The sequence below is a fragment of the Electrona antarctica genome, assembly GCF_951216825.1.
Source record: "Electrona antarctica genome assembly, chromosome: 17".
Lineage (NCBI taxonomy): Eukaryota > Metazoa > Chordata > Actinopteri > Myctophiformes > Myctophidae > Electrona > Electrona antarctica.
This window is the reverse complement of record NC_136798.1, coordinates 32,204,515-32,216,242: the sequence shown is the minus strand read 5'-3', so window position 1 is coordinate 32,216,242 and position 11,728 is coordinate 32,204,515. Positions and strand designations below refer to the sequence as shown.

Below are 11,728 nucleotides of genomic sequence, written 5' to 3'. Positions count from 1 at the left end.
ACATTTTAGAAAAAGTGTGAAAACTATACTGATTTAGAAGGCATTTGTAGAATCGGCCACATGTCTTAATGGGTTAAGAACGTTTATTTAATAGCCATTCTGTAACTGCCTGAGAACAGAAAATGTTGTATGTGTGTAATGACCAAGCCCCGGACACCGAGAGGAAGCATTGAAGCGAAATGGACACGCTGGCCGATCGTGGTACTGCAGCCCGAGCGGCACTGGGCCATAACACATGAACGTGCGAGCCAATACACGACAGCGGCGGCGCTCGTTCACGACTCGCACGCACATGCACGCACACACGGTGCTCGTTCATGATTTCGGCCCAGGCCCATTCATTTATGGTCCAAAATACCCAACCACTTTTCCAACCTGGAAGAAGGGGAGAAAACGCCTCATGCACTGGGTGAGCCACTCGATGCAAGTGTATGGGAGGAGAAATGCGGTGCCGTCTATTATTTATAACTCGATGGTATTGACAGGCAGCTGATGTCCTTGTCTTCTTCCCGGTACTGCGAGCACTGAATGTTTCAGTGGTACTGAGTACTGGACCTTGCCGACCCGCTGGTGATGAGCATTCGGGTCTGCTCCCGCGTCTGACCGCCGCACACAATATATGAACCGCTCTATTTACCTGACCTTCTGAAAGATGAATTAAGGCACACATCGTAAACTGTTGAAGTTTATTTCCAGCAAATGTCTAGTGAAAAGGCAGCTCACACAACTCTCATAACTCTCTCATAACTTTAACTTTTCCGTCGGGATCAGATTATGGTTCAAACATGTAAACATGTAAAAAAGGTGTATGGAGAATTCCATACTAGAAGGCTTTCTTACCTTTCTTTGTAGTTGTTACGTCCCCATCAAAGAGGTCCAGGTGTTATTTTGTGCAAAAGCTCCTTATTGGCTATTTCCCCTACCATAAGCCCTGAATGAATTGCATTGAATTGAATGGGAATTGAATGGGGCTATGGGGTCTTGTGCTAATTCGCTTATTTCCATCGCTCAAAATTATTATTATTTTCTATATATCCTCTCTTCATAATGTAAATAATATCCCAAGCGGCACACTTTACTACTTATGTCGATGGAAATAAGCGAATTAGCACAACACCCCATATCCCCATTCAATTCCCTTTCAATGCAATTCATTGAGGGCTTATGGTAGGGGAAATAGCCAATAATGAGTTTTTGCACAAAAAAACCCTGGACCTCTTTGGTGGGGATGTAACGACTACAAAGAAAGGTAAGAAAGGTAAAAAAGCCTTCTAGCATGGGATTCTCCTGAGGCCTGACCTGAGGCCGAATTCTCCTGAGGCCTGACCAGAATTCTCCTGAGGCCTGACCTGAGGCCGATACTACAAATGTCTCCTAAATCCTATCAGTTTCCTGAAATCACATGTTGCTACATAAGTGGTGCTATGTTGTAGATCTGCTATTTTTACAAAGAAAAAAATAAATTTGAGAGGGATAAAAGGAAGGCACCAAGATTAGACCCCCTGGCGGACCTATAGGTCAACACGTGTGTGTCACATCGCAACGCTTTGTAGGTCTATTTTCTTTTGTGCAAAAATAATGTTGTGCCTTAAGATTTTAACTTGCCCATTTTCTTTTTACCTTGGACACCAAACTGTTTGACAACTGCTGGTTTCTACGTTAATTCTGGTCTCATTTTTTACACTGGCCTGGGCCGTGGCTCAGCGGTCCAGGCACCTTGGCCGGTAGTCCAAGTCTGGCAGTGTGCCGCGGGTTTTACTCCCGATCCCGGCGGCCTTTACTGCATGTTTTCCTGTCCGCCTACTGTCTGTCCCTCTAAAATATATAATATAGAGGCGAAAGCCACAAAAAACATTTTTAAAAAAATAGTATTTTACACTGAATATACTTTATTGTGTAATGTCAAATAAACTATGTATGCATCCAGGCTCTTTCCAGGGAACTGATGTGGCGTTCCATCATAGGTTATTCGTTTTGAATAACCTGTAAGGCCTTCCTATTCGAAGTATAGGAACTCACAAACATTCAAGTATCAAGTGAGTAGCACTATTTCATTATACCATTAGATTTGGACGAATGGGGATGTTTTGCAGAGGTCTCTGCCTCCCTCTTCCTCCGTCTGGACGAATGGGGATGTTTTGCAGAGGTCTCTGCCTCCCTCTTCCTCCGTCTGGACGAATGGGGATGATTTGCAGAGGTCTCTGCCTCCCTCTTCCTCCGTCTGGACGAATGGGGATGTTTTGCAGAGGTCTCTGCCTCCCTCTTCCTCCGTCTGGACGAATGGGGATGTTTTGCAGAGGTCTCTGCCTCCCTCTTCCTCCGTCTGGACGAATGGGGATGTTTTGCAGAGGTCTCTGCCTCCCTCTTCCTCCGTCTGGACGAATGGGGATGTTTTGCAGAGGTCTCTGCCTCCCTCTTCCTCCGTCTGGACGAATGGGGATGTTTTGCAGAGGTCTCTGCCTCCCTCTTCCTCCGTCTGGACGAAAGGGGATGTTTTGCAGAGGTCTCTGCCTCCCTCTTCCTCCGTCTTACAACCTCCACCTGTATGGTGCTGGAGAGATTCACTCTAAGAAGGAATCCTTTTGATTCTTTGGAAATGTACAGTGCATATGTCATTTAAAAATCATACCTGTGTGAAGTGAGGGGCGCTCTTGTCATCTTAGAACATGATGTAAAACAAACATTGAGACAAAACATACATTAAATTATCTTTATTGTCAATGGTGTTTTTAAAACAAACATTGAACTACAGTAAAAAACAAACATTAAACCTGGAGGGGCTAGCGCCCCTCAAAATGTTGAAGTTGTCTGTGTGTTGGGTGCCACGTGATCAGAGGCAATCTTACTATGACGTGCGTCGGCTTTGTCGCCATCTTAAATGATAGTAGCAATAGCGCCAATGCTAGCAAGCTAAGTTCAATCGCAGTGCACCGCAAAATCAGAAATGAGCTCCGAACCTTGGCTAACAGCATGGAAAGACCATGGCTAATACAGAAGCTAATGGCTATGCAGACACAAACAGTGCGGACAGGGCCCTAGCAACCGGGCATAGCAACCGTAACGATTCCAAAAATGGAAAATAGTGAGGCTTTCTTATATTGATATTAAACGCCTTAGAACGAGTATACGAGTCCTGAGCACCAAGCGTATTCATTTCAAAGGACGAGTATACTCGTCTAAAGCATCAAATGTGTTAAAGTGGCACTATGTCACATTTGTTAATGAATAAAATGCAAATGTGCCCAATCTGTCTTAATACAATATAACTCATACAAGTTGGGGTGGTTGTATTGTGTCTCGCAGCTCTTCTATTGAGACATTTAGATCGTCTCAAAGGTCATGTCTCACCTAGACACAGGATCCGACACGGACTTTGACCTGATGGTCAAGATTCAATTCATTACCCGAGCAAGCAAGCTGTCTCTATTAGCTCAATGGTAAAACAATTCAGTATACTTGCAGGAAACCGGGTTCAAATCCGGGCTAGACGAGGACAGTTAAAGTGCAGCAATTAAAGTGCAGCTTTAAGTAAAAAACAACAACAATCTGAGTATAGTTCTCCCACCACTGAACAGGAAACCATAACTGGAGACTAACTGCATCACACCTGCTTATCTCACTGATGTGTTGTTCAGAAGAATCATTCACGGCTCAAACAAAGTGAGGCGGCTCTGAGAATGAAATGCACAAATTTGATACGCCAGTCAGTCCTCTGGTAGAATTAGTTGGGGTCAAGAAACCTCCGTGGTTATGAATATGTATAAAGGGGGATAGAATAATTAGCTTAAATACAAGTCATTTGTGGATGTGGCAAATGAAAATGAGGAGGATAAAAGCAATGAAAATTGCTGTAGTATAGGGCCATCAAAGGGGCCTAATATATCTTCATGTGAATTTAATTTGAACCTACATTTCCCCTCCCTTCAGCTTCACTCGCTTGATACGATGGCTGTTTTAGTGAGTCCTTTAGCCCATTCTGGGCGGGAACCCCTTTTGGTGTTAGCATTATTTTATGCTTTAGCTATTGAAAAATAGCAGATCTACAAGTTCATAGCGCGCCACCGAGTGGCGCGCTATGAACTTGTAGATCTGCCATTTTTGAAAAATCGAAGAACGACTGACATAGAAACATAGCTTTTTCAGAAAACTGTCAGGATGTAGAAGACATTTTTAGAATCTGATCTCAGGTCAGAATTGGTTAGCCTCAGATGATAAGCATAACCCTGTGACACATAGAGCGGATTTATTCAAATTACACATCTTTACTCCAAGTATTACAGCACTGTATTTAGTATTACCAACTCTAAAGATGTCTGGTCGCTGACAGAAATGTCTGTAATGAGCTGCTGTCAAACTGTGTATGTGTATGTCACCATCAAAGCCTGATGTGTACTTGGTCGCACGCTTGTGTTGCGCGCCGTAAAAAAAAAGCAGACCTACAAGCTCACAACGCGTCACGGACGTGACGGGTTGTGAGCTTATAGATCTGCTATTTAAAGAGCACGACACCGCGAGCGCGACTAAGTATAAAGCCACGGCTTAAATCGTTATAGGGGAGAGATTAGGCTGGAAGTAATCGCTATAACCAGGGGGTCGAGATGCATCAAAGCAACAGCCAAAATATGTCTGTCGCCGTTGCATTTGTTTGGTCGTCCTGGCAAAAAATAGATAAGATAAAACTGTATTGATCCCCGGAGGGTGATATAGGTGTCAAGAACACAGTAAGAATGAAATACAAGAGAGGTACAGGTAAATAATATGAAAATGTCAAACTCTTATCTTCATATTCTAACTTATTGTGTTTTTTGTGGGGGTTTTTCCCGTCATAAATGAATGCCCTACTTGATCATACTACAACACTGCTACAGCGTCACTCAGAAGCATCAACGGTAGCAGATCGGCAAGCTCGAAGCGCTGCGTTTTGGACATTATGAGGTTTATCCACCCGATAGAGACAATCTAATGAATCCAAATAAAATGCTGAGCTGTTGGCCCTAGATATCTGCACTGGATCTAGGAATGGGCGGACCTTGTACATGTAAATGAGCAGTGGACATGGATGAATATGCATCTATATCTATCGCCAATTAAAACATGAATAAATACATTTAATGTCTAGCAATACTATATGATTATGGAATCATGGATATATTCACAAGCTATTAGCAGTTTATCAACAGTGAATATATCGTCTGTGTCGTGTGGAAACCTCATTATGTCCAAAACTGTGACTGTTTATTCTAATAACGTCATCATCATGACGTAAAATAGACACTATGCCTATTTGCTCAGACACTATGACGTAAAATTCTCCATTCATTGTCAATGTGTACGACGGAAATCTACACTAATAGCTGAATATAGGAGGGGCTAGCGCCCCTCAAAAAAACCCATCAAAAGTAGTAGATCTACAAGCTCAAAAGCTTGTAGATCTGCTTCTTTTGATGCTTTTGTGTGACGCTGTAGTGTGATCCAGTAGGGCGTTAATTTACAAATGAACACAAAGTTAAACTAGAAAAAGTTGGACCTTAAGAAGAAACAAAGACACAAAGACACAAAGACACAAAGACACAGAGACACAAAGACACAAAGACACAGAGACACAAAGACACAGAGACACAGAGACACAGAGACACAAAGACACAGAGACACAGAGACACAGAGACACAAATACACAGAGACACAAAGACAAAAAGACACGATGACGTTACAGGCGTATGCAAAGGCACTCTACATCTAGTATATACGCATAGTTGCATTATATAGATATTCCACTGTTATGTTCTTAGCTTACGTATGATTCATGGTAACTATTTATTTTTAATGTATATGATGTATTGCCATGTTTAACCCTTAGACAGATTACTACTGGAAAACACGTGGAGTTTTGCATTAGTCTTTTCTGCCCTGTACGTGATTTTCCGTAGTTCTCTTTTTTTATTAATACCAATATATTAATTCGGTCCGCACCTCTGTATATAGTATTGAGCATAAATATCAACTACATTTCCCAGAATTCCCGTGTCACGTGACACACGTGTATGCTTTCCTATTGGAAACTGACGCCCAGCCCCCAGTGAACAGGGGGGGGTTGGTTGACTCCTCCGAGGTGGGCACTGGAGGAAGAGTTTTTCAGCCAGGTTTGCAGTCGCCGCAAAAAAAACAATCTGAAAAATGATCCATCCGTGTCCAGTGGCATTCTCCAGTCCCAGACCGTTGGCCGGGCTGCAACATCCACCCTCGCGGATTACACGTGTGGAATGTTTTTTCTTCTCCCCACCGGAGTTACCACCAAGGCTGATGCCTTCGCTAAAAGGTAATTTTATTGTATTCGAAAATGCCCTAATATGACATGTCTAGTAAGACGATCCCTATATTTGGCCCGAGCCGACCTAGTGCTGATATCAGATAGATGTGGTAGAACCATATATGGATAGATCTAACTGGTTTAGTCATCGTGACATGCATAGTCGGAGAATATATAACAAGGGTCGGTACTATAGGTGATCGACGTAGCTAACAAAAACATCTGATCAAATGAATGTATTGTACTGTGTCTTTGTGGGCCGAATCGTGGCATCGTGGCATACAAATAGATGTTTGTATAATTAGTATCACGATAAAATAATATGGCGACGTTAGAATGACACCACCAATGAGTGATCGCGTGTAATGTAGCTGCCCAGCGTATATCCAGCACCATCACGTCACCACATTCCACTGGCTGTTGGCTAGTAGTAGTTGCTAACAAACACTGCACAAATGGTACTGGCTATTGGCCGGGCCACAAGCCCGGGCAATAGCCAGTACCAATGTTGCTGGATGATTGCGACGCAATGGTGCTGGATATACCCTGGGCAGCTAGCTACATTACCACCGATCACTCATTGGTGTTTCATTCTAACGTTGCCATATTATTTTATCGTGATACTACTTATACAAGCATCTATTTGTATTTGTCATGCCACGACTCGGCCCACAAAGACACTGCACAATAAAATCATTGATCGCCAGCAGCCGGGTAAAACGCCATGTAATAGTAGCGTGCACTGACTACAGCTAAAATGTTTATTTCTTTTTATATATTTAGAACTGGCATCAGATGAGGAGGAGGAGGAGGAGGATGAAGAGTCAAGACTGCGATGGCGTTCTCCGACACTGAACCGGATTCATTCATTCATTCATTTCAGGGGGGGGCAGTTTTTGGGTGTTTTTTTTATTTAGCCTACTCACACATAACCTGACTCCGCCAGATGGGGCAGCAGAGAGTACACTGGGTTCCCCCCTCCTGCTCCCATCTGGGAACTCTCAGGCAGACTTGATGCCCGGCCACAAAACGGCCTGGCCAATCAGCAGCAGCTAGAAGCGAAGTTGCTCACAAAACGGCCTGGCCAATCAGCAGCAGCTAGTAGAAGCTAGAAGCTGCTGCTAGAAGTTGCTAGAAGCTGCTGCTGATTGGCCAGGCCGTTTTGTGGCCGGGCATCAAGTCTGCCTGAGAGTTCCCAGATGGGAGCAGGAGGGGGGAACACAGTGTACACTCTGCTGCCCCATATGGCGGAGTCAGGTTAACTCACACACACACACACACACACCGTCAAGGACTGGGTTTGGGGACATTTGGGAGGAGTAGCTCTGATCCATAGCTCTAAATGCGCATTTAGAGCTATGGATCAGAGCTAGGGGAGGAGTAACTGTTTTGTATGTAGGCCTATTTATTTTCTGTAATATTTATCATTTTATTATGTTAGTAGTCGTAAAAAATAAAAGACGCTTTTACAATGAGTTAGACCTGTCATGACTATTTTGTTCACTATTGTGAGGTTTATTGTATATGACTAAGCAAGTTTCAACTGTGATTTACTCTGTAACGGTAGATGGTAATAACTCAATTTCTTTTTTATAATACAGTATACATTCAAGTCTATATTTTGATACATATCATGGGCACCAAGTCATATCAAAACAATGTCCTTGGATGTGTTTTTTATCAAAACTGTGTTTCTTCATAACAGGTTTTTGAGATACATGCATGAATAGACAAGGTACTGGTAAGACTATGTAAACATGGTATATATCAAAATGTGCGTTAGAATGTCTAATTTTACCCCAAAAAAGAATTGAGTTTATATGATGTTCCAATTTCAGAGCTATGGGGACTTTTAGCTGGATTGGTCAGATTGATCATGACTGACCATGCTATTTATAGATGGCAAAATATCTACAGTGGTACATGTGAGAAACTTTTTATTTTATTTTAATTGAACTAGACAACTCACCCTTTAAAATGAGATATTGCATGGCTATGTATGCCCAGCAGAAAAAAAGTTATTTAGAAAATAAAACTTCAACCGGGCATAACTTTTTTTGGTTGTCCTAGAAACAGAAACAGTGTAAATGCAGGCTCTTTTAAATGGCTTCCAACACAAGAACTAAACATTTTATCAACTCAGTTCATTTTTTTCCTGGAAGCAGACAAGTCAAGCTTTCTCTGAAGGTCTTTCGTTGTCACACATTCACAACAGAGAATTTTCAATAAATCATTCAAAAACGCCATTCTGGCCATAGAGAAGTCTACCTACTATATAGAAATCCTTGAAACGCTCAAAGAGTTAAGATCTATAAGGGTCCATTTGGTTACCAACTCTCCATCGTTTAACTGGGGACCACCTGGAACCCCATCAGGGACCATATTAATGTTTCTGGCGAAAGATAAACATTGCGAGCTAATGCTAACATTGCGAGCTAATGCTAACATTGCGAGCTAATGCTAACATTGCGAGCTAATGCTAACATAAGCCGTTTCTTATTTACAATGCAAATAAAAAGTACATGAACCCGTGGACTTGCGCCCTCTACCGATATTGATGTCAGACTTCGGTGCTCTATACTCCAAATGAATGCAAAATAAACCGACATTGCAGAAAGTATACCTGGAGGTGGAGGTGTGGTCGTCAGTCACGGTCATGGCTGCCAGCTCCTTCCTGATGTCGTGTGGGAGTTCAGACTGCTCCAGACCGTACTGAAGAACTGCCAGCTGGCACAACGTCTTCAGACTAGGACTAAAGTCTAAGATGTACGCGAAATCTCCACCACCAAAAAAAACATCATAACCAAAGACAACGACACGATCTCCCACCACGCAGCAGCTGCCCCCGAACATGGGAAACGGGCCGTCCCCCTTGGGCTTAACCTGCTTCCAGGAAAGGGTCTCTGGACTGGATTTCCACAGGTGACATATCCGCCGCGGTAGTCTATTCCCACCAGTGTCGCGGTCACCAAATGTGTACAGCTCTCCATTGTAGGCAAAGGCTACTAAATTTGGACCTTGAAAAGGCGTGGTCAGCCAGTGGTTGGTCTCTGTGTCAAGAACTCTGACGGTGTTGTGGTCACGGTCGTTACCACTACCGCACCCAAAAACAAACATCTTTGTCCCGATGATGGAGGCAGTGTGACCATATGAAGCAGGTGGTGCAGTGCCTCGGGTTTCAGTTAAAGACCAGACCATCGTGGTGGTGTCCAACTTGTAGGTGTCATTGGTGCGCCCTCCATGCTTTGTTAATCCTCCATAGATATACATGACCTTCCCAGAGACACAGGCTGAGTGGAAGTACCTGGCCTCTGGAACGGTCCCAGAAACCTCTGTATGGAGCCATGTGTGGGTGTCCACGTCAAATGCATGAAGCACGTTTATGCAAAACTCCAAGCGCCTTCCCCCCAAGATGTATATTACATTGTCAACTACCACACCGGTGTGCGCCCAGCGCATGCAGGGAACCTCACGGTTGTCTTTGAAGCATGTATCATCTCGGGGAAACACTTTGGTCCATTTCAGAGACACTGTGTTTAAGACGTGCACATTGAGGTAACGGTCAGTCTTCGTACCTCCGAAGGAGTACACCTTCTGACCCACGGCAACGTGACAGACCCCTAATGACTCTGGCACGCGCAGCTTCACCATGCACAGGACGTCAGCCATCTAAGGAAAGACAAATCAAACCTGTCTGAATGAGTGGTGGGAAGTAAAGAGTGGCAGAGCCTTAATGCAACGACAGCAAAGGGCCTTAAGGCTATGGACCAGAGCCTTAATGCAACGACAGCAAAGGGCCTTAAGGCTATGGACCAGAGCCTTAATGCAACGGCAGCAAAGGGCATTAGGGCTATGGACCAGAGCCTTAATGCAACGGCAGCAAAGGGCCTTAAGGCTATGGACCAGAGCCTTAATGCAACAGCAGCAAAGGGCATTAGGGCTATGGATCAGAGCCTTAATGCAACGGCAGCAAAGGGCCTTAAGGCTATGGACCAGAGCCTTAATGCAACAGCAGCAAAGGGCATTAGGGCTATGGACCAGAGCCTTAATGCAACAGCAGCAAAGGGCATTAGGGCTATGGACCAGAGCTAGCTGGCTCACACTATAAATGTGTTACAGCCTAATGTACTATAATATGGAGGAGTCTCCATGTGTTACAGCCTAATGTACTATAATATGGAGGAGTCTCCATGTCTCTCAGCTTTTTATTAAACAGTAAATGTATTTTCAGGTCGGGATACCAATTTTATCCAATCAGGATAGAGAACACATTCAGGATACAGATTAAACACGTGGAATTGGAAGTGACGACACAAAGAAATGAGGGAAAAAAAAGATGATGAATGGCTACTCTCTCCCGATAGGCTGAAATTGTGACACCTTCCTGAAAATGTATTTTCTGTTTAATACAGAGCTGGAGAGACAGTAGCTCTGGTCCATAGCTCTAATGCTCTGGTCCATAGCTCTAATGCTCTGGTCCATAGCTCTAATGCTATATGCTATATGGACCAGAGCTAGAGAGACAGGAAAACCTCTGTTACTGAACACACACACTATAGCAATGATTACTGTCACAATTTAGAGCTATTTAACAGTTATTTTAACCAAAGATAATCTCTAATACTTGTAATAACACAAAGTAAAGCAACGCAAAGGTGAATAAACATTACCTCTGGTTGTGAAAGCTGGCTGTTGTTTATAAAAACAGGTTTAAAGCGTGTCTCTGCAGTGCTTCCTCCTTCCTTCCTCACTTTGATGTAGTTTGTTTATAAAATCAGATTTAAAGTGTTTGTTTCATAGAGTTATAATGTTTGGTTTATCTGTGTCTCTCTGCAGTGCTTCCTCCTTCCTTCCTTCTTTTTATTTAGTTTAAATGTTTATAAAAACAGTTTGTGGATCTGTGTTTCTCTGCACTGTTTATATAAAACACAACGCCTCCTTCCCAGTGTTGCCAGATTGTGGGAGAGAAACAAGCAACCCGTTCTATGAAAACAAGCCCAAAAGAAAGAATATATGCAAATAAACAACTACACTTTATAAACAAGACCAAATAAACAACTACACTTTATAAACAAGACCAAATAAACAACTACACTGTATAAACAAGACCAAATAAACAACTACACTTTAGAAACAAGACCAAATAAACAACTACACTTTAGAAACAAGACTAAATAAACAACTACACTTTAGAAGCAAGTCCAAATAAAACAACTACACTTTAGAAACAAGACCAAATAAACAACTACACTTTAGAAACAAGACCAAATGAACAACTACACTTTAGAAACAAGACCAAATAAACAACAATACTTTAGAAACAAGACCAAATAAACAACAAGACTTTAGAAACAAGATCAAATAAACAACAAGACTTTAGAAACGAGACCAAATAAACTACTACAGTTTAAAAGCAAGACC

At 42.7% G+C, this 11,728-nt stretch overlaps 1 protein-coding gene across 1 annotated transcript; it reads right to left on the bottom strand.

Annotated features, from left to right (window-relative positions):
• Positions 1–1,878: 1,878 nt before the first annotated feature.
• LOC306940824 (kelch domain-containing protein 3-like) lies at positions 1,879–11,233 on the bottom strand. Its single transcript, XM_079526040.1, has 4 exons — positions 10,978–11,233; positions 8,931–9,976; positions 2,630–2,658; positions 1,879–2,551 (listed from the first exon to the last, which is right to left on the bottom strand). Exons 2-3 carry the CDS (start codon positions 9,974–9,976, stop codon positions 2,655–2,657), a joined length of 1,050 nt encoding a protein of 349 aa, XP_079382166.1. The 5' UTR covers positions 10,978–11,233; the 3' UTR covers positions 1,879–2,551; positions 2,630–2,654.
• Between the last annotated feature and the right edge of the window lie 495 nt (positions 11,234–11,728).